The 23,196-nt window shown below is 46.9% G+C and overlaps 1 protein-coding gene across 2 annotated transcripts in view; it reads right to left on the minus strand.

Moving 5' to 3' along the window:
- The window catches only part of LOC143805460 (complement C5-like), a 112,808-nt gene that overhangs the window by 64,084 nt on the left and 25,528 nt on the right, over positions 1 to 23,196 (minus strand). For both annotated transcript variants that reach the window (XM_077284852.1, XM_077284851.1), the window contains exons 8-10: positions 20,303 to 20,408; positions 20,099 to 20,225; positions 19,790 to 19,905 (exon numbers count right to left, since the gene is read on the minus strand). In XM_077284852.1, coding sequence (XP_077140967.1) covers positions 19,790 to 19,905; positions 20,099 to 20,225; positions 20,303 to 20,408 — 349 coding nt within the window. The remainder of the gene's footprint in view (positions 1 to 19,789; positions 19,906 to 20,098; positions 20,226 to 20,302; positions 20,409 to 23,196) is intronic.

Genomic DNA, 23,196 nt, shown 5'->3' on the forward strand with positions numbered 1-23,196 from the left:
TTCACGGCTCTGCGGTGTAAACTGTAGAGATGTGTTCAAAGTTCTCACAACACATCTAGATAAGTTCCTTGGGAGGTCTAGTTTCCAATATGGGGTCACTTGTGGGGGGTTTCTACTGTTAGGGTACATCAGGGGCTCTGCAAATGCAACGTGACGCCTGCAGACCAATCCATCTAAGTCTGCATTCCAAATGGCGCTCCTTCCCTTCCGAGCTCTGCCATGCGCCCAAACACTGGTTCCCCCTCACATATGGGGTATCAGCGTACTCAGGACAAATTGGACAACAACTTTTGGGGTCCATTTTCTCCTGTTACCCTTTGTAGAATAAAACAAATTGGAGCTGAAGTAAATTTTTTTGTGAAAAAAAGTTAAATGTTCTTTAAAAAAAAAAAAAAACATTCCAAAAATTCCTGTGAAACACCTGAAGGGTTAATAAACTTCTTGAATATGGTTTTGAGCACCTTGAGGGGTGCAGTTTTTAGAATAGTGTCACACTTGGGTATTTTCTATCATATAGACCCCTCAAAATGACTTCAAATGAGATGTAGTCCCTAAAAAAATATGGTGTTGTAAAAATGAGAAATTGCTGGTCAACTTTTAACCCTTATAACTCCCTAACAAAAAAAAATTTGGGTTCCAAAATTGTGCTGATGTAAAGTAGACATGTGGGAAATGTTACTTATTAAGTATTTTGCGTGACATATCTCTGTGATTTAAGGGCATAAAAATTCAAAGTCGGAAAATTGCAAAATTTTCAAAATTTTCACCAAATTTCCATTTTTTTCACAAATAAACGCAAGTTATATCGAATAAATGTTACCACTATCATGAAGTACAATATGTCACGAGAAAACAATGTCAGAATCGCCAAGATCCGTTGAAGCGTTCCAGAGTCATAACCTCATAAAGAGACAGTGGTCAGAATTGTAAAAATTGGCCCGCTCATTAACGTGCAAACCACCCTCGGGGCTTAAGGGGTTAAAGAGACAGCGCACCTTAAATCAAAATGGCCGAAATGGACCTTACTCAGTTCCCCAATGCTGAAACAGAGCAAATACAACCCGATACTGTCCATTATGAAGACCAGGAAGCAGAGCCCACTTCTGCAGCAGACCCAGATGCACGACCAGTACGCTCCCTCAAGCCAACACTAAAGGTCCTTGAGAATTACCGTTCCACAAGGGATGAGTTCAATGACAACGTGGACGACCTATGGGAACGAGTTGCCTCCCTCATGTCAAGCGTCCAATGCCACAAAGATGATGCAGCGAGTTTACAAGACAGCTAGACGTGGCCCACGGCAGATACAAGAGACTGTCCGCAAAGAATGCTGCCTTCCTAAAAGACTCGAAAATCGACGAAGCCCTATCAGAGCTAAGCAAAGCAGATTCCACAGACAGAGGAAGGGACGCCGCCGTGCAAGACGCCAAAGATAAAGCGGAGCTTCGTATCGCCCATCTGCAAGAAACTAGTTTGCACAGGTCAGCCTCGTCTAAACACTCTGTTCGGTCATACAAATCATCCTGCTCAAGAACTTCAGTCCTCAGCGACAGAATTCTAGAGGCCCATTTAAACGCATAGCGATCCAAACTAAGACGTTCATACACAGAAAAGAAAGCAGAAGCAGAGGCCTGAGCAAAGACTCTTCAAGCAGAAGCAGAGGCAAAGGCAGAATCCAGGAAAGCAGAAACAGAGGCTCGAGCAAAGATTCTTCAAGCAGAAGCCAGGAAAGCAGAAACAGAGGCTCCAGCAAAGATTCTTCAAACAGAAATGGAGGAAGAAATCGCGCTAGCTGAAGTAAAAATACTAGAGCAAGCATTGAAGCAAAATCTCGACCCTATTTGCCTACCACCACAGAAAGAAGACGACCCAGCTGTTCGTACCAGTGACTACGTGCAGAAACAGAAACCTGCAGCACACCTGCTCCAGCGACGTTCAACCCAACATTGCGGAAACGTCCAAGTCAGCCCAACCTATGGTGCCAGTATCGCCCACAGCCCCTACAGAGATCCAAGACCAACGCCGTGATGCACCCCTCAGGAGCAGTCATCACCCCAAGACGACCGCAAGGCACACTCCAGGCTGCCTCCACAGTTCAAGCAGCAGTCATCAGAATCTCCAGAGGTTAAACCACAGCTCAACCCTGCAGCGACATCATTCTACCCGGGAACAATTCACCGAGTTTGCCAGGTTCATGGTGAGCAGAGAGCTAATCAGCACTAGCCTCTCAAAATTCGACGACCGTGCAGAGAACTACAGAGCCTGGAAAGCAACCTTCTTTTTACTGAATCATATTTATTAAAAAATTTTCAGGTTAAACAGATAAACATAACAATTCCGCAAACAAAGCAGAGTAGATTAATAATACAATAAGAAAACAGACATACCAACGCAAGGGAGGGGGGGAAAGGAGTAGGTACACATAGGTATACAGCTGTAGATTATTTAGATCAAAGGTCTAAACATAAACTAACCTACTAAAATATAGGTTCCTGAAAGTCAAAGCGACATTTAAACTAGACAGCTAGGCACAGAGCAAGATTTTTCACGGGCCGGGAGTATCAGATCCCGGATCACAGTAGGACAAGCCTCTTCACGATGGGATAAAGGAAAAACGGCTATCAAGCCACAGCTTCCAGATCTGAGACTTTTTTGTTTTTGATGACGCAGATAACACCAGTGCCCGTTTGTATTGGCAATGAAGGTTCATCCTATCAATCACAGATTGTATGGTCGGTGCGCTAGTCAAGGAAAAGCAACCTTCAAGGCTGCCATTGCTGATCTCAACCTATCCGCGGAGCAGGAGCGCGACCTCATGGTAAAATAGTTGGGTCCTGAAGCCACAAATCGTATTAAGAGTCTTAGGACCGTCTATATGGGGCAAGCTGAAGCAGGTCTTGCAGCTGCCTGGCAGAGACTCGAAAGAACCTACGGCATCGCTGAAGCCATAGAAAAGTCCCTATTCAAGAGACTGCAGAATGTTCCATAGATCAACCTTAAGGAAGCCCACAAACTTCTGGACTTAAGTGATCTGCTTATGGAGCTGGAGCTTGCTAAAAGAGACCCTCGTCTGTCTGGACTGTGCTACCTGGACACTGCCCATGGGGTGAACCCAATCGTCTCAAGGCTGCCACATAGTCTGCAAGAGAAGTGGGCAGTGTGCGTCTCCAGGTATAAAAGGTCACATGACGTCACCTTTAATCTGTTCAGTCAGTTCTGCAAGTTCATTGATGAACAAGCCCAAATGAGGAACGACCCTAGCCTCGACTCCCTGGAGTCTAACACTGCAGCTCCAGCAACACCTTCATCAAGGTATGAAAGCATCGCACATAGATGCAAAGACTCGATGAACAGCGTAAGCGTCAGAAAGACTAACCTGCCATCACCTGCAGTACCTGCCGATAAGCAGTACACTATTCCGTCGAGGGATAAGTCTTTCAATCGTGAGTGTCCCATTCACAAAAGACCACACTCACTGAACAAATGTAGAGGCTTCAGGTCGAAAACCATGCAGGAGCGCAAGAAAATCCTCAGCGAACTTGGGGTATGTTTCAAGTGCTGCGCTTCATCAGAACACATGGCCAAGGACTGTAAATCTGCCATTAAGTGTGAAGAGTGTCACAGCAACAGACACCCATCACCATCAGCCTTGCACCCAGCCTCAGCCACCAGCAATCCAGCAGTCGCAGATACCTCTAGTCCCGCTACAAGCCATGGCGAGCAGCCACAGAATCACGCCAAGTCCATCACAGCTGTTTCCTGCTCATGCTCAGAGGTATGTGAGGAGAATCAAAGTGCTAAATGCTGTGCAAGGATATGCCTAATTAGAGTTTATCCAGAAGGGCAACCAGAGAAGGCAGTAAAAATGTATGCTATCATTGATGATCAGAGCAATTGATCTCTAGCTGGACCTAAGTTCTTTGAAGCCTTTAGAATCAAGGGACCAGGAATGCCCTACACTCAGAATACTTGCTTGGGGTGCATAGAGACTAGCGGCAGAAGAGCACAAGGTTTCATTGCTTCTCCTTTCAATGAAGACGTAGAAACACCCCTACCTACGCTAATCGAATGCGATCAAATACCAGACCAAAGGGATGAGATCCCTACCCTGGAAGCTGCTTTCCACCAACCACACTTAAGGCACCTAGCCAGCGTTATCCCACCTTTGGACACAGATGCTGAAATCCTACTTCTGCTCGGCAGAGACAATTTGAGGATACATAAGGTCCGCCAACAGTGTAATGGTCCTGACTACTCGCCCTACGCCCAGAGACTTGACTTGGGGTGGGTAGTCATAGGAAATGTATGCTTGGACCGAACAGGAGTCTATTCCTTTAAGTCCTACGTACGCCGGGACGGACGCACTACTTTCTGCAAACCATGTCTTCATCACTATGAGGTGAAGGAAAAGCCTCCAGATCCCGTACAGCTGCCTGATGTTATCCCTTCTCCCTATGCAGACGACTTGGGAAGATAGGTGTTTCGTACCACTAAGGATGACAACAAAGTAGCCCCATCTATGGAACACAAGGAATTTGTCAGGATACTGGACAATGAGTTCCTTAAGGACGAGACCAATCACTGGGTTTTTCCCCTACCCTTCCGAGCTATCAGGGTAAGGCTCCCGAACAATCGTGAACAAGCCTTGTCCAGATTCAACTCTCTCCAGCGCACACTAAGCAATAAACCGAAGATGAAAGAACACATCGTCACCTTTATGGGCAAAATATTCCATAACAACCATGCGGAGCCAGCGCCTCCCTTAAAGGAAAATGAGAAGTGCTGGTACCTACCCTCATTCGGAGTATATCACCCTCAAAAACCTAAGCAAATTAGAGTTGTCTTTGATTCGAGCGCCAAACATCAAGGCGTATCTCTGAATGATGTCCTCTGTTGTGAATTCCGTTCTGGAGCTCCCTCCTGTGGTTGCTAATGGTATTTTTGTGAGTTCTGCCCTTGGGCTCCCTCTGGTGGTTTCGAGTGGAACTGCTGCTTCTTTAGGTAGCTGTAGCAGCTGCCTTCACTAATCGCCTTGCCTGGGTTTGTTATTTAAACCTGCTCTGGGCTTTAGTTCATGCCAGCTGTCAATGTTCTTGGTTGGATTTGGTTCTCTCCTTGGATTTCTCATATGGCCTGTCCTTGTCAGCAAAAGATAAGTTTTTGCTAGTTTTTGTTTGTCCATTTGCTTGGACTCTATTGCTCTGCAAATATGTCTCTTTTTGTCCAGCTTGTCACTATGTCATATTCAGGCTAGCTGGAAGCTCTGGGAAAGCGGATTTGCCCCTCTACACCGTGAGTCGGTGTGGAGTTCATTTTTGTAAACTCTGCGTGGATTTTGTAGTTTTTAATACTGACCGCACAGTATCCTTTTCTCTCTGTCTATCAAGTTTAGTATTGGCCTCCTTTGCTGAATTCTGATTTCATTTCTGTGTACGTCATTTCCCTCTCCACTCACAGTCAATATTTGTGGGGGGCCGTCTTTCCTTTTGGGGTTTTCTCTGAGGCAAGATAGCTTTCTATTTCCTACTTTAGGGGTAGTTAGTTCTTAGGCTGTGAAGAGGTGTCTAGGGAGAGTCAGGAACATCCCACGGCTATTACTAGTGTTGTTGTTAGGATTAGGGACTGCGGTCAGTAGAGATACCACCTTCTCAGAGCTCGTCCCATGTTGCGTTTTAGCCACCAGGTCATATCAGTGTGGCCTCTTAACCACCAGGCCATAACAGTACAGCTGGCCAACAATATGTTAAATGCATCTCAAAAGAGGGAAAAGAAAGTTCTGAGTCATTTTTTTTTCCTTTGTAGCTTGTTTTGTCTTTTTTTTCCCCTTAATCTCTGGGTGGTTCAGGATTTTGGTGCTGATATGGAGGTTCAGGGTCTGTCCTTGCGCGTGGATCAACTCGCTGCAAGGGTACAGAGTATTCAAGATTATGTTGTCCAGACTCCGGTATTAGAGCCTAGAATTCCTATTCCTGAATTATTTTCTGGGGATAAATCTAAATTTTTGAACTTTAAAAATAATTGCAGATTGTTTTTTGCTCTGAGACCCCGTTCCTCTGGTGACCCCATTCAGCAGGTGAAGATTGTTATTTCTTTGCTGTGTGGCGACCCGCAGGACTGGGCATTCTCCCTTGAGCCAGGAAATCCTGCATTGCTCAATATTGACGCATTTTTTCAAGCGCTCGGATTGCTGTATGACGAGCCTAATGCTGTGGATCAGGCAGAAAAAACTTTGCTGGCTCTGTGTCAGGGTCAGGAAGCAGCAGAAGTATACTGCCACAAATTTAGAAAGTGGTCTGTGCTCACAAAATGGAATGAGTATGCCCTGGCAGCGATTTTCAGAAAGGGTCTTTCTGAAGCCCTTAAAGATGTTATGGTGGGGTTTCCTACGCCTGCTGGTCTGAATGAGTCAATGTCTTTAGCCATTCAGATTGATCAGCGCTTGCGCGAGCGCAAGGTGGTGCACCATATGGCAGTGTCCTCTGAGCAGAGTCCTGAGCCTATGCAATGTGATAGGATTTTGACTAGAGCAGAAAGGCAGAAATTCAGACGTCAGAATGGCCTGTGTTTTTACTGTGGTGATTCTGCTCATGCTATTTCTGATTGCCCTAAGCGTACTAAGAGGGTCGCTAGGTCTGTTACCATTAGTACTGTACAGCCTAAATTTCTCTTGTCTGTCACCCTGATTTGCTCATTGTCGTCCTTTTCTGTTATGGCATTTGTGGATTCTGGCGCTGCCCTGAACTTAATGGACTTAGAATTTGCCAAGCGCTGTGGTTTTTCCTTGGAGCCTTTGCAGAGTCCTATTCCCTTTAGGGGGATTGATGCTACGCCATTGGCCAAGAATAAACCTCAGTACTGGACACAGTTAACCATGTACATGGCTCCAGCACATCAGGAAAATATTCGCTTTTTGGTGTTGCATAATTTGCATGATGTTGTTGTGCTGGGTTTTCCATGGTTACAGGTACATAATCCAGTGCTGGATTGGAGATCTATGTCTGTAACTGGTTGGGGTTGTCAGGGGATACATAGTGATATTCCTTTGATGTCCATTTCCTCGTCCCCTTCTTCTGAAGTTCCTGAGTTTTTGTCGGATTTCCAGGATATATTTGATGAGCCCAAGTCCAGTTCCCTGCCTCCTCATAGGGACTGCGATTGTGCCATTAATTTGATTCCTGGCTGTAAGTTCCCTAAGGGCCGACTTTTCAATCTGTCTGTGCCAGAGCATGCCGCTATGCGGAGTTATGTAAAGGAGTCCTTGGAGAAGGGGCATATTCGCCCATCTTCGTCACCGTTGGGAGCGGGATTTTTTTTTGTTGCCAAGAAGGATGGCTCCTTGAGGCCCTGTATAGATTATCGCCTTCTCAATAAGATCACTGTCAAATTCCAGTACCCTTTACCTTTACCTTTCTGATTTGTTTGCTCGGATTAAAGGTGCCAGTTGGTTTACTAAAATCGACCTTCGAGGGGCGTATAATCTTGTGTGTATTAAACAAGGTGATGAATGGAAAACAGCATTTAATACGCCCGAAGGCCATTTTGAATATCTTGTGATGCCATTCGGGCTCTCTAATGCTCCATCGGTATTTCAGTCCTTTATGCATGATATCTTCCGGAATTATCTGGATAAATTCATGATTGTGTATTTGGATGATATTTTGGTTTTCTCCGATGATTGGGAGTCTCATGTGAAGCAGGTTAGGATGGTATTTCAGGTCCTTCGTGCTAATGCGTTGTTTGTGAAGGGGTCTAAGTGCCTCTTTGGAGTTCAGAAGGTTTCTTTTTTGGGTTTCATTTTTTCTCCCTCGGCTATTGAAATGGACCCTGTTAAAGTCCAGGCCATTCATGATTGGACTCAACCTACATCTGTAAAAAGCCTTCAGAAATTTTTGGGCTTTGCCAATTTTTATCGCCGCTTTATTGCTAATTTTTCTAGTGTGGTGAAGCCTCTGACCGATTTGACGAGGAAGGGCGCTGATGTGATGAATTGGTCCTCTGCGGCTGTTGAGGCCTTTCAGGAGCTTAAACGTCGTTTTACTTCTGCCCCTGTGTTGCGTCAGCCAGATGTTTCTCTCCCTTTTCAGGTTGAGGTTGATGCTTCTGAGATTGGGGCAGGGGCCGTTTTGTCTCAGAGAAATTCTGATGGCTCTTTGATGAAACCATGTGCTTTCTTCTCCAGAAAGTTTTCGCCTGCTGAGCGTAATTATGATGTCGGCAATCGGGAGTTGTTGGCTATGAAGTGGGCATTTGAGGAGTGGCGACATTGGCTTGAGGGAGCCAAGCATCGCGTGGTGGTCTTGACTGATCATAAGAATCTGATTTACCTCGAGTCTGCTAAGCGGTTGAATCCTAGACAAGCTCGGTGGTCTCTGTTTTTCTCATGTTTTTATTTTGTGGTCTCGTATATTCCGGGATCTAAGAATGTGAAGGCTGATGCCCTTTCTAGGAGTTTTTTGCCTGATTCTCCGGGAGTTCTTGAGCCGGCTGGGATCCTCAAGGAGGGGGTGATTCTTTCTGCCATCTCCCCTGATTTGCGGCGGGTACTTCAGGAGTTTCAGGCTGATAAACCTGACCTCTGTCCTGTGGGGAAACTGTTTGTTCCTGATAGATGGACTAGCAGGGTAATTTCTGAGGTTCATTGTTCGGTGTTGGCTGGTCACCCTGGGATTTTCGGTACCATAGATTTGGTGGCTAGGTCCTTTTGGTGGCCTTCCTTGTCACGGGATGTGCGTTCGTTTGTGCAGTCCTGTGGGACCTGTGCTCAGGCTACGCCTTGCTGTTCCCGTGCCAGTGGGTTGCTTTTGCCTTTGCCTATTCCTGAGAGGCCCTGGACGCATATTTCCATGGATTTTATTTCTGATCTTCCTGTTTCTCAGAAGATGTCTGTCATCTGGGTGGTTTGTGACCGGTTTTCTAAGATGGTCCATTTGGTACCGTTGCCTAAGTTGCCTTCCTCTTCTGATTTGGTTCCATTATTTTTTCATCATGTGGTTCGTTTGCATGGTATTCCGGAGAATATTGTGTCTGACAGAGGTTCCCAGTTCGTTTCTAGGTTTTGGCAGTCCTTTTGTGCTAGAATAGGCATTGATTTGTCTTTTTCTTCAGCATTCCATCCTCAGACAAATGGCCAAACGGAGCGAACCAATCAGACCTTGGAAACCTATTTGAGATGCTTCGTGTCTGCTGATCAGGATGATTGGGTGACCTTTTTGCCGTTGGCCGAGTTTGCCCTTAATAATCGGGCTAGTTCGGCTACCTTGGTTTCGCCTTTCTTTTGTAACTTTGGTTTTCATCCTCGTTTTTCTTCGGGGCAGCTTGAGCCTTCTGACTGTCCTGGTGTGGATTCTGTGGTGGACAGGTTGCAGCAAATTTGGACTCATGTGGTGGACAATTTGACGTTGTCTCAGGAAAAGGCTCAACGTTTTGCTAACCGTCGTCGGTGTGTTGGTCCCCGGCTTCGTGTTGGGGATTTGGTCTGGTTGTCTTCTTGTCATGTTCCTATGAAGGTTTCTTCCCCTAAGTTCAAGCCTCGCTTTATTGGACCTTATAAGATTTCTGAAATTATCAATCCGGTGTCTTTTCGTTTGGCCCTTCCAGCTTCCTTTTCCATTCATAATGTGTTCCATATATCCTTGTTGCGGAGATATGTGGTACCTATGGTTCCCTCCGTTGATCCTCCTGCTCCGGTGTTGGTTGAGGGGGAATTGGAATATGTGGTGGAGAAGATTTTGGATTCTCGTTTTTCAAGGCGGAAGCTTCAGTATCTGGTCAAGTGGAAGGGTTATGGCCAGGAGGATAATTCTTGGGTTGTTGCCTCCGATGTTCATGCTGCCGATTTGGTTCGTGCTTTCCATTTGGCTCTTCCTGATCAACCTGGGAGCTCTGGTGAGGGTTCAGTGACCCCTCCTCAAGGGGGGGGTACTGTTGTGAATTTCGTTCTGGAGCTCCCTCCTGTGGTTGCTAATGGTATTTTTGTGAGTTCTGCCCTTGGGCTCCCTCTGGTGGTTTCGAGTGGAACTGCTGCTCCTTTAGGTAGCTGTAGCAGCTGCCTTCACTAATCGCCTTGCCTGGGTTTGTTATTTAAACCTGCTCTGGGCTTTAGTTCATGCCAGCTGTCAATGTTCTTGGTTGGATTTGGTTCTCTCCTTGGATTTCTCATATGGCCTGTCCTTGCCAGCAAAAGATAAGTTTTTGCTAGTTTTTGTTTGTCCATTTGCTTGGACTCTATTGCTCTGCAAATATGTCTATTTTTGTCCAGCTTGTCACTATGTCATATTCAGGCTAGCTGGAAGCTCTGGGAAAGCAGATTTGCCCCTCCACACCGTGAGTCGGTGTGGAGTTCATTTTTGTAAACTCTGCGTGGATTTTGTAGTTTTTAATACTGACCGCACAGTATCCTTTTCTCTCTGTCTATCAAGTTTAGTATTGGCCTCCTTTGCTGAATTCTGATTTCATTTCTGTGTATGTCATTTCCCTCTCCACTCACAGTCAATATTTGTGGGGGGCTGTCTTTCCTTTTGAGGTTTTCTCTGAGGCAAGATAGCTTTCTATTTCCTACTTTAGGGGTAGTTAGTTCTTAGGCTGTGAAGAGGTGTCTAGGGAGAGTCAGGAACATCCCACGGCTATTACTAGTGTTGTTGTTAGGATTAGGGACTGCGGTCAGTAGAGATACCACCTTCCCAGAGCTCGTCACATGTTGCGTTTTAGCTACCAGGTCATATCAGTGTGGCCTCTTAACCACCAGGTCATAACAGTCCTCCTCACAGGTCCTAATCTGACAACCTAGTAGGAGTGTTGATGAGGTTCAGGAAAGAGCCCATTGCCATCACCGCCGACATTGAACAGATGTTCCACTGTTTCATAGTCAGAGAGGACCACAGGAATTTCCTCAGGTTCCTGTGGTACAAGGACAATCACCCCAGGAAAGAGATGGTGGAGTTTCGAATGTGGGTGCATATATTTGGGAACAGCCCTTCACCCGCAGTGGCAACATATGGCCTGCGGAGAACCGCACTAGAAGGAGAGTCCGAGTATGGAACAGACACCAGAGACTTTGTAGAGAAAGACTTCTACGTAGATGATGGACTAAAATCTCTACCCACAGAAGAAGCGGCAATCGACCTACTTAAAAGGACCCAACATATGCTGTACCGAGCTAAGCTTAGACTGCACAAAATTGCTTCAAACAGCCTGGCTGTTATGAAAGCTTTTGAGTCAAGTGACCACGCACCTGGATTCAAGGACATAGACCTGGGACCAGACCGTCTGCCTGTGCAGAGAAGCTTAGGCCTGAGGTGGAACCTGTCAGCTGACGCCTTCGGTTTCCAAATCAATTGTGCAGACAAACCATTCACTAAACTTGGTGTCCTGTCAGTGGTAAATAGCCTATATGACCCACTGGGATTCGTAGCACCAATTACCATACAAGGTAAATCCCTTCTGAGACAGCTTTCCGAAACCGTCAAGGACTGCGATGCCCCACTACCTCCTGATAAGGAACCAAAATGGGAAACCTGGAAGCAGTGTTTGTGTGCCTTGGATAAAATCCATATACCGAGATGGTACGCCAGAATCTCACTTTCTGCTAGCACTAGGACAGAACTCCATGTGTTCTCGGATGCATCCACGGAAGCCATTGCAGCTGTTGCCTACCTGAAGGTGACGGGATCCGACAATCAAGATCATGTTGGTTTCGTTTTCGGCAAGGCTAAGTTGGCTCCCAAGCCTGACCACACTATTCCCGGGCTTGAACTCTGTGGGACCGTGCTTGCAGTAGAACTTAAGTCACAGAGAAAAATGCAGAGATGTTTACCTGCTGAAGCCTCCAAACAGATGCACTAGCAGGGTGCGGCGGACACGATTAATGATGGCAAAAACACAGGTGCAAAAAATACCGATGAAACAACCACTTTCAATCCAGTGTTGGCTGTTTGGCATTAGTGCACAAAAAGATAAGCGATAATAGTCTGTATGTGGCGTTGTTCACACAGGTAATGCAAACAGCCAACACTGGATTGAAAGTGGTTGTTTCATCGGTATTTTTTGCACCTGTGTTTTTGCCATCATTAATCATGTCTGCCGCACCCTGCTAGTGCATTTGTTTGGAGGCTTCAGCAGGTAAACATCTCTGCATTTTTCTCTGTGACTTTTTTTCAATTTTTTGGAGGATTTGTAAGTCCTCTTTTTGTGTCGGTGAGCTTTTATTCTATGTTTAGCGTTAGGACTGGCAAAATGTAAGGACCCTTGACGCGGGTTGCCAGCTTACGTATTGAGGCCTCAATATAAACTAATACCTTACATACATTGATATGTGTTTTTTTGCACTTTATCTTGCAGGGTGCAGTCGGACCAAGATTGCTCTGTAAACTGTTGGCCTCTATTCACACAGCGTGCATTTTGTGGCACTGGGCGGCTCGCATATATGTGCGTTAGTAATAGGCTGTAAACCAGATGCTTTGCATTACCTGTGTGAACAACGCCACATACAGACTATTATCGCTTATCTTTTTGTGCACTAATGCCAAACAGCCAACACTGGATTGAAAGTGGTTGTTTCATCGGTATTTTTTGCACCTGTGTTTTTGCCATCATTAACCCCTTCACCCCGCGGCCCTTTTTCGTTTTTGTGTTTTCGTTTTTCGCTCCCCTCCTTCCCAGAGCCATAACTTTTTTATTTTTCCGTCAATATGGCCATGTGAGGGCTTATTTTTTGCGGGACAAGTTGTACTTTTAAACGACATCATTGGTTTTACCATGTCGTGTACTAGAAAATGGGAAAAAAATTCCAAGTGTGGTGAAATTGCAAAAAAAGTGCAATCCCACACTTGTTTTTTGTTTGTTTTATTTGCTAGGTTCACTAAATGCTAAAACTAACCTGCCATTATGATTCTCCAGGTCATTACGAGTTCATAGACACCTAACATGACTAGGTTATTTTTTATCTAAAAGGTGAAAAAAAATTCCAAACTTTGCTTAAAAAAAAAAAAAAAAAAAAAAAAAAAGTGCCATTTTCCGATACCCGTAGCGTCTCCATTTTTCGTGATCTGGGGTCGGGTGAGAGCTTATTTTTTGCGTGCCGAGCTGATGTTTTTAATGATAGCATTTTGGTGCAGATACATTCTTTTGATCGCCCGTTATTGCATTTTAACGCAATGTCGCGGCGACCAAAAAAACGTAATTCTGGCGTTTCGGATTTTTTTCTCGCTACGCTGTTTAGCGATCAGGTTAATGCTTTTTTTTAATTGATAGATCGGGCGATTCTGAACGCGGCGATACCAAATATGTGTAGGTTTGGTTTTTTTTTATTGTTTTATTTAGGATGGGGCGAAAGGGGGGGGATTTAAACTTTTATATTTTTAATATTTTTTTCACATTTTTAAAAACTTTTTTTTTTCACTTTTGCCATGCTTCAATAGCCTCCATGGGAGCCTAGAAGCAGGCACAGCCCGATCGGCTCTGCTACATAACAGCGATCATCAGATCGCTGTTATGTAGCTGAAATGCAGGTGTGCTGTGAGCGCCGACCACAGGGGGGCGCTCACAGCTACCTGCGATCAGTAACCATAGAGGTCTCAAGGACCTCTATGGTTACCATCCTAATGCATCGCCGACCTCCGATCATGTGACGGGGGTCGGCGATGACGTCATATCCGGCCGCCCGGCCGGATGCGGTAGTTAAATGCCGCTGTCTGCGTTTGACAGCGGCATTTAACAGGTTAATAGCGGCGGGTGAATAGCGATTTCACCCGCCGCTATTGCGCGCACATGTCAGCTGTCCAAAACAGCTGACATGTCGCGACTTTGATGTGGGCTCAGCGCCGGAGCCCACATCAAAGGGGGAGACACGGCATGCGCAGTACTAGTACGGCGCATGTCGTGAAGGGGTTAATCGTGTCCGCTGTACCCTGCTAGTGCATTTGTTTGGAGGCTTCAGCAGGTAAACATCTCTGCATTTTTCTCTGTGACTTTTTTTGCAGTAGAACTTGCAGACTTTATTCAGCATGAGCTGGACACCAACATAGATGCCATACAATACTACAGTGACAGTAAGGTTGTCTTAGGTTACATCTACAACCAAACAAGGCGCTTCTACGTCTACGTCAGTAACCGCATTGAGAGAATAAGAAGGTCTTCCAAACCTGAACAGTGGCACTATATCCCATCTGAACTTAATCCAGCCGACCACGCCACTAGACCTATGTCTATAAATTCTTTTGCTAACTCTTCTTGGCTTTCAGGTCCAAAGGTTCTGCTGGAACAGAAGGGAAGTGAATGTGTCCAGGAAGTCTTCAGTATCCAGGATCCGGATGATGATCCAGAAGTCCTCTCCGAGGTCAGTGCTCTGGCCACGAACGCTAAACCAACCTCCACCCGCGGTTGCCAGCACTTCGAACGCTTCTCCAATTGGATGAAACTTGTTAAGACTATGGCAAGGTTAGTCCACATTGCGAGATCTCATCACAATTCACATGGAGACAAAGACTGTCATGGTTGGCACGTCTGCCAAAAACCACTCTCTGCTGAGGACATTTCTCACTGCAAGTCCCTTATAATACTTTATGTCCAGCACAGTGTATTCAGTACCGAATGGGAATGCTTAAACCACAAACAGCAGATCCCTCCAAAAAGCCCCATTGCCCATTTGAATCCACTAATGGACAGCTTCGGTTTGCTGAGAGTCGGTGGTCGATTAAGTCGAGCCAAGCTAGAGTTTTCAGAGCAACATCCTTGCATCATTCCCAGTAGACATCACATCACCAATCTACTGATTCGGGACTTTCATGAAAAAACCGAATACCAAGGCAGGCAGATCACTGAGGGCAAGTTACGGTCTGCAGGACTTTGGATCATAGGCATGAAAAGACGTGTAGCGGGATCAATACATCGCTGTGCGCAATGTCGCAAAACTAGAGGAAAACAGGTGCATCAACAAATGGCCGACCTACCTTTCGCCAGACTGAGTGCCGAACCGCCTTTCACCTACGTTGGTTTAGATGTCTTCGGGCCATGGATGGTGTCTGCACGCAGGACACGAGGAGGTCATGCCAACAGCAAACGTTGGGCTGTACAATTCACTTGCATGAGTGTCCGTGCCGTTCACATAGAAATGATAGAATCTATGGACACATCCAGCCTGATTAACGCTCTTCGGCGGTTTCTAGCGATCAGAGGACCAGCGAAACAATTAAGGTCCGACCGCGGAAGCAACTTCATCGGTGCATGTCGAGAGCTGGATATTGACATCAAGCCAATTCAGGATCAACTTTCAGAGAGAGGTTGCACCTGGATCTTCAATCCTCCGCATAGTTCTCACATGGGAGGTTCCTGGGAAAGGATGATCGGGATCTCATGCAACATCTTGAACTCTATGCTTATGGACATAAACTCTTCAAGACTTACGCATGAGATCTTGGTTACTCTTCTGGCTGAAGTTTCTGCCATAATCAACTCAAGACCCCTTGTCCCAGTGTCAATGGATCCTGAAATGCCAACCATTCTTACACCAGCTACTCTTCTTACCCAAAAGATCGGGAACCCGCTAACAGTCAGTGGAGAGTTTACTCACGCAAACTCCTACCAGAAACAGTGGAAACGCGTGCAGTACCTCGCCGATTACTTCTGGAATTGGTGGAGAAAGGAGTACCTTGTGGTTCTGCAAGGAAGAAGAAAATGGCGACAGAGTAAACCGAACTTGAAGGAAGGAGACATTGTGTTAATGAAGGAACAACAAGATCGAAGGATCGACTGGCCTATGGGAATCATTGCAAAGACTTTCCCTAGTGAAGACGGTAAGGTCCGGAAGGTGGAGCTGAAAGTCCTTAGGAAAGGTGAACCTAAGACATTTCAGAGGCCAATCCACGAGCTCGTATTGGTACTACCGACAGAGGACATTCCAGTAAGATAAACTATGAACAGAAAACTGCACTAGTACTTTGCCCATTGGATTACAGTTGGGTCGGAGATAGTTTGGCCCAGTGTGGCTTCTCCGATCCGAAGATGGTTTTTCCTTTGGATTATCTCAGGAACTGACTAAAATTAATGTCTTATCTTGTTTAGCATTGTTGTTATTGCATTGCATGCATGTTTGGTTTCATTTTCTAGGTTGTTGGACATTATTTCAAGGACATTAATATAGTGAAATCCGTTACGGAATTTCAGACGGGGAGTGTGCTGTTCCATGTATGTTGTTATATTTTACTCTGTTGCCACCCAATGGCCTTTTTCCTTATGGCAGCTTGTTATTCATTAATTCTTGTGGGCATGTCTTTCACTTCCGGTTCAGGGGTCAAGCCTTCTCTTCCTCTGGCAGCCATTTCATTTTCAGTTTACTTGTTGTTGTGAGAGGACACGCTTTAACCGGGCTTAGGAAGGCATCAGTCTTTCGACCTCTTGCTGCTCACACTTGCAGTCATACTTGGTGCTACATCTTTCTGTACCTCGTCTACACCTGCATTTCTGGAAAAAGTACTGTATTACCAGTTATGCGCTGTATGTCCAGATTTACAAATAAACAAGTCTGGATTGCACAATCCCTGGTGTTCATCATCTCTCCGGACGCTAAGCAGCATTGGTCCGGTCTGCCTCACATCGAGGAAAACTGAAGGTACGAATCTTTCTCACAACACCTATTAGTCAATCACACCTCCATTCACCTCATGTGGGGACAGAACAACATCGGGGGCTTATCTAAAGCATTACAGAATGCGGTAGATAAGCCCCTGATCCCGGTGGCGTTAAGGTACCTTCACACTAAGCGACTTTACAACGATAACGATAGCGATCCGTGACGTTGCAGCGTCCTGGATAGCGATATCGTTGTGTTTGACACGCAGCAGCGATCAGGATCCCGCTGTGAGATCGCTGGTCGTTGCTGAAAGTCCAGAACTTTGTTTCGTCGCTGGATCTCCCGCTGACATCGCTGAAACGGTGTGTGTGACACCGATCCAGCGATGTCTTCACTGGTAACCAGGGTAAACATCGGGTTACTAAGCGCAGGGCCGCGCTTAGTAACCCGATGTTTACCCTGGTTACCATTGTAAAAGTAAAAAAAAAAAACCACATACTCACATTCCGGTGCCCGGCGTCCGCTTCCCTGCACTCCTCCTACATCCTGTGACGTCACCGCTCTGCTCTGTGGGAGATGTCGGAGATGTTCGGCGCTGACACAGGATGCAGGAGGAGTACAGGGAAGCGGACGCCGGGCACCGGAATGTGAGTATGTGTTTTTTTTTTTTTTTTTTACAATGGTAACCAGGGTAAACATCGGGTTACTAAGCGCGGCCCTGCGCTTAGTAACCCGATGTTTACCCTGGTTACCAGGGGACTTCGGCATCGTTGGTCGCTGGAGAGCTGTCTGTGTGACAGCTCTCCAGCGACCACACAACGACTAAACAGCGACGCTGCAGTGATCGGCATCATTGTCTGTATCGCTGCAGCGTCGCTTAGTGTGAAGGTACCTTTAGTTTCTAGGCGAATTTTGGGGTGACAGATTCCCTTTAAAGGTAATGTGGTTAGGTCTTGTTAAGTCTAGTAAATGCAGAGACAGAGTGGTCATGAACAGTGATTGGCCAGAACTTTTATTGTACAAAGTTAGCACTTAATGTGCTCCTTTTTGTGGCTGAAGGGCCAGTCGTCATAGAGGTACTGCATCTCCGCTCTCGGGTAAGGGGGGGCACTACCCGAGACCCATAATAGCATCCAACACTACACCACTCCACCACTCCAGGCCTGGGGATCTGGTTAGACCCTATTGAGGGAGGGCCCCATCTCAGGCTGGAGGGGGAACTAGGTAGAGGGTGTTGGTGGATAGAGTGTCAGTTGTGAGTTGTCATGGAAACAAGAGGGAGGAGTTAGTTAGAGAGAGGAGAGAGGAAGTTTTTGAGAGGAGCTCCTGAGAGAAGGAAGGAGAAAAGGGGTCCTAGGGGCCAGGGAAGTGAGGATTCCACCCTGGGCGCCCGATTTCACGCCAACTGTCCTCGGGTGGAAGGACCAGGTCGCAGTGGGGGCACCGGCCCCCAGACTAGTGGAGAACTACAAGGCTCAGCTAGCAAGCTGGAGGCTGTGGTAGGATCAAGGGGACCAGGAGGACGTCACCCGACAAGATCCGAGGCTGCTGGCTTGGGACACTGTGTGTGAGGGGCAGGAGAGTGAAGCCAGTGCAGAGAGACGGCCAGAGAAGGAACATAAGAAAGGGGGGTTCGGGAAAGTGAACCCCAATTTACCTGAGAGCTGGCTGGACCACAGACCCAGAGGACACAGTTCCCGGCTGGGGACTGCATATAAGAACTGTGAGTAAAGTGTGGAAACTGCACCCTGCTGTGTCCTCTGAATTATTACTGCGTCACCTGTGCCAACATTACAACATTCACCATCAACGACTTTAACTCTTTAACTGCCCTGGGGCCTAGCTCTACTCGTGGAGAGCTAAAACATCTCTGCTGCGTCACCATCTGCCCCCATGGACCTGAACCGCAGCGTCGGCCATTTCCCTATTGCCGAGCACCATGGGTGGCGTCACGAACTAATCCCTTATTAACTTTATTCCCCTTTAATTTGACTTTTATTGGATGCCCAGGGCCATGGACCGGATCACTGCTGCTGTGACAACCCCCCTAAGAACTGCTCGACCCGACCCGGGTAGCCCTTAGCCCTGGCGGGCGCTCCACCTGCGCTATAGAGAGGTGGCACTGTGGAGGGTAATGGGGCAGCATTGTGGGTGATAGCCTGCGCTATAGAGGGGTGGCACTGTGGGGGATAATGGGGCAGCATTGTGGGTGGGTGATGGCCTACGCTATAGAGGGGTGGCACTGTGGGTGGGTGATGGCCTGTGCTATAGAGGGGTGGCACTGTGAGGGGTAATGGGGCGGCACTGTGGGTGGGTGATGGCCTGCGCTATAGAGGGGTGGTACTGTGGGATGTGACAGCCTGCAATGTAGAGTGGGAGGCAGTGTAGGCTGTGATAGCCTGTGCTGTACAGGGGACACCATGGAGGATGATGGCCTGCGCTGTGGGGGGTGGCTCAGTGAAAGGTGACAGCTTGCACTGTAGGGGGGGAAGCACAATGGGAGGGGACAGGACTGTGGGGCAGGTGACAGACTGCACTCTAGAGGGGACAGCATTATGGGGGTGACAGCCTGTGGTCTAGTGGGATGGCATTGTTGGGTTGTGACAGCCTGCGTTGTAGAGAGGTGGCACTGTGGAGGGTGATTGCCTCTGCTGTAGACGGGCGGCACTGTGAGGGGTCATGGCCTGCCTTATAGAGGAGGCAGCACTCTGGAGAGTGACTGCCTGTGCTGTAGAAGGGGTGACACTGTGGAGGTGACAGTCTGCGCTGTACAGATGGCGGCACAGCGCGTGGGGGTGATGGTCTGTGGTGTAGAGTGGGCAGCACTATGAGAGTTACAGCCTGCTCTGTAGAGGGGACAGCACTATGAATGGTGACAGCCTGCTCTGTAGAAAGGGCGGCACATTGCGCGTGGGGGTAAGGGGTGGATGATAGACGGCACTGTAGAGTGGGTAACGCTGCAGAGTGGGCAACACTATGGGGTGACTGCCTGCGCTGTAAAAGAGTTTTCACTGTGGGGGTCATATCCTGTGCTGTAGAGGGGGCTGCACTCTGGAGGGTAACAGCCTGCACCGTATAGGGGCTGCACTGTGGGGATCATAGCCTGTGCTGTAGGGGGGCGGCACTGTAGTGGCCTAGCTGTCAGTAGTGCAGCCTCAGGATGTGGCCTGAACCTTCTGACTGTGCACAGATTTCTGCTCTGCTCCCAGGACGCAGAGCACTCACCTTCACATAGTAAGGCAGCGTGGGCTTCACATACAACGGCGTCCCAATCAGTTTCAGGGTGTACGGGGTGATGACATACCTGACGTCTGCGTTTTCACTTTCCTCTGATTGTGACCCTGAAAAAGAGAAGACGATGCGGACGTAATCGCCTGTGAGACTGCCCGGTAGATCTCCGCCCTGAGCAGACACCTGGTACATGATGTCCCTATTACATTGTCTGGGAGGAGTTTAGTTGTCACCGCGCCATCGGCTGGACCTTCTCAGCAACGGTCTTACTGCTCGCCACGGCTCCCAGCGATGCGCCATTACCTGCCGTCTCCTCCACAGAGGTCGTCATATACAGGTAGGATCCATCCAGCTCCTCCAACTGTGAAAACCCGAGCTCGTCCACCGCCCGCCGGCTTTTGAATTGGAACACGGCTTCACCGCCGATCATCTGCAGGAGGAAGCGAAACCTCCAGAACCGTGCACAAATAATAAGGTGGTCCCGACCCTGACTGTGGCCCCTCTTACCGTCAGCACGTCGATGGATTTCGTCATCATCCTTCTCTCGCCACCCTTTATGATTCCATAGCGGATGAAGACCTTCGCCTGCTCCAGCTTCTTCCCGTAGTAATAACTGTGAACAAAGAATCAGGAAATCTTCTGCTATTCAGTTGTTTAAGATCTCTGCTTTCTGTCAGTGAATGGAAATATTATCATGTACATATAGAGGCTGACCTTATTCTGCTCCCAGCTGAAGGTCTGTCAGAATTTATCCAACCTGGACTCCAGATGGAAATACTGTAACAAACTATCAGGACATATACAGTATAGGCCCTATACTATACGGGGATTTTCTCAAATTCTATCTCTGGCCACCAAAGGGAGCTCCTTGCATATGGATGTATCTACAGCCACCAATAGGGGGAGCACCTTACACATGGACGTATATACATGAATTTGTAGATTGTGAGCCCTCATGGGCAGGGTCCTCTCTCCTCCTGTACCAGTCGTGACTTGTATTGATTAAGATTATTCTACTTGTTTTTTATTATGTACACCCCTCCTCACATGTAAAGCTCTATGGAATAAATGGCGCTATAATAATAATAACCACTCTGAGAGACTCCCTGCACATGGATGCATATATAGCCATTAGCCACCACTACAGGGAGCTCCCTGCATATAAATGTGTATACAGCCACCACTAGGGGGAGCTCCCTGCACATAGATGTATATACAGCCTCCACTAGGGGGAGCTCCCTGCACATAGATGTATATACAGCCACCACTAGGGGGAGCTCCCTGCACATAGATGTATATACGGCCATCGATCCCTGCACATAGATGTATATACGGCCATCGATCCCTGCACATGGAAGTACATAGAGCCACAACCAGGAGGAGCGCCCTACACATGAATGTGTATACAGCCATCACTAGGGGGAGCTCCCTGCACCTAAATGTATATACAGTCACTGCTTGGGGAAGTGCCTTACACATGGTCATACAGGTGCTTCTCACAAAATTAGAATATCATCAAAAAGCTAATTTATTTCAGTTCTTCAATACAAAAAGTGAAACTCATATTATATAGAGTTATTACAAACAGAGTGATCTATTTCACGTGTTTATTTCTGTTTATGTTAATGATTATGGCTTATAGCCAATGAAAACCCAAAACTCATTATCTCAGTAAATTTAAATAATTAACAAACACCTGCAAAGGCTTCCTAAGCGTTTAAAAAGGTCACTTAGTCTGTTTCAGTAGCTCCACAATCATGGGGAAGACTGCTGGCTTGACAGATATGCAGAGAGCAGTCTTTGACACACTCCACAAGGAGGCTAAGCCACAAAAGGTCATTGCTAAAGAAGCTGGCCGTTCAGAGTGCTGTATCCAAGCATATTAATGGAAAGTTGAGTGGAAAGAAAAAGTGTGGTAGAAAAAGGTGCACAAGCAACCGGGATACCCGCAGCCTTGAAAGGATTGCTAAAAAAAGGACATTCAAAAATTTGGAGGAGATTCACAAGGAGTGGACTGCTGCTGGAGTCATTGCTTCAAGAGCCACCACACACAGACGTATCCAGGACATGGCCTACAAGTGTCACATTCCTTGTGTCACCCACTCATGACCAATAGACAACGCCAGAAACGTCTTACCTGGGCCAAGGAGAAAAAGAACTGGACTGTTACTCCTTGGTCCAAGGTGTTGTTTTCAGATGAAAGCAAATTTTGAATTTCATTTGGAAATCAAGGTCCCAGAGTCTGGAGGAAGAGTGGAGAGGTCACAATTAGTGTTGAGCATTCCGATACCGCAAGTATCGGGTATCGGCCGATACTTGCGGTATCGGAATTCCGATACCGGGATTCCGATACTTGCCGCGTATCGGATACCGGAATCGGAAGTTCCAAGATTCAAAATGCAGAAATTCAGCCAATGAGAATGATTCCAAGTGTGGGCACATCCTGTTTAGCATGGAGGGCATGAAACTACTGGCAAGGCTGTGATTGGCTGCTGAAATGATGTCATGCTGCAGTTTAAAAGTCGCTGGCGCCATTTTGCGATCACTCTGCTGTGAATTCAGTTAGTGACAGGACGCTGTTTGCTGACTGAGGGACAGTTTAGAGATAGCGATTTGCTTCTTTGTGCTTTCCAAAGGCTAATTTAGCAACCGCTGTGTTCACCTACTATTCACCTTGCTTTTGCCTTGTAGCGCTGTTTTCACAGCGATCTGCAAGGTCTGTGTGTGTGTGTGTGTGAGTGCAGCCCACTCTCTAGTCTGAGTGCAGCCACATAGGCCATCCATAGCTGATTGTATTCAGTTCAGGGAGGGTGGTTCATTGCCTCATACTGTTCTTTTTTTTTTTTTTTTTTTTTTTTCAAGTAGTGTAGTCTGCTGCTAATTTATTCAAAAAAATCCTATTAGTGTCTTTCCACCCGTCTCCAGCTAATTTGTGGAAAAACACTACATAGGATAAAGTAGAGGAGGGTTTTTGGGCCTTGCAGCGCCGTTTACGGCTGTCTGCACGGTCTCCGTGTGACTGCAGCTCGCCCTGTAGTCTGTGAGCAGCCATAGCCTGGTTGTCTCCAGCTCAGGGTTGTTCACTGCGTCATACCGCCAAATCAATTTTCTTTTTTTTTCAAGTAGTGTAGGTTGCTGCTAATTTATTTAAAAAAATCCTATTAGTGTCTTTCCACCCGTCTCCAGCTAACTTGTGGAAAAACACTACATAGGATAACGTAGAGGAGGGTTTTTGGGCGTTGCAGCGCCGTTTACGTCTGTCTGCACGGTCTCCGTGTGACTGCAGCTCTATCTGTTGTCAGTTCAGCCCCCAAAAATGAAATAAATAATAAAGTTCACCAAACACACCAGTTACACCACTTTACATTTGTGTAGGCCACATTAGCTCATATTAAAGTCTA

The sequence above is a fragment of the Ranitomeya variabilis genome, chromosome 2 (assembly GCF_051348905.1).
Source record: "Ranitomeya variabilis isolate aRanVar5 chromosome 2, aRanVar5.hap1, whole genome shotgun sequence".
In the NCBI taxonomy this organism is placed as follows: Eukaryota; Metazoa; Chordata; class Amphibia; order Anura; family Dendrobatidae; genus Ranitomeya; species Ranitomeya variabilis.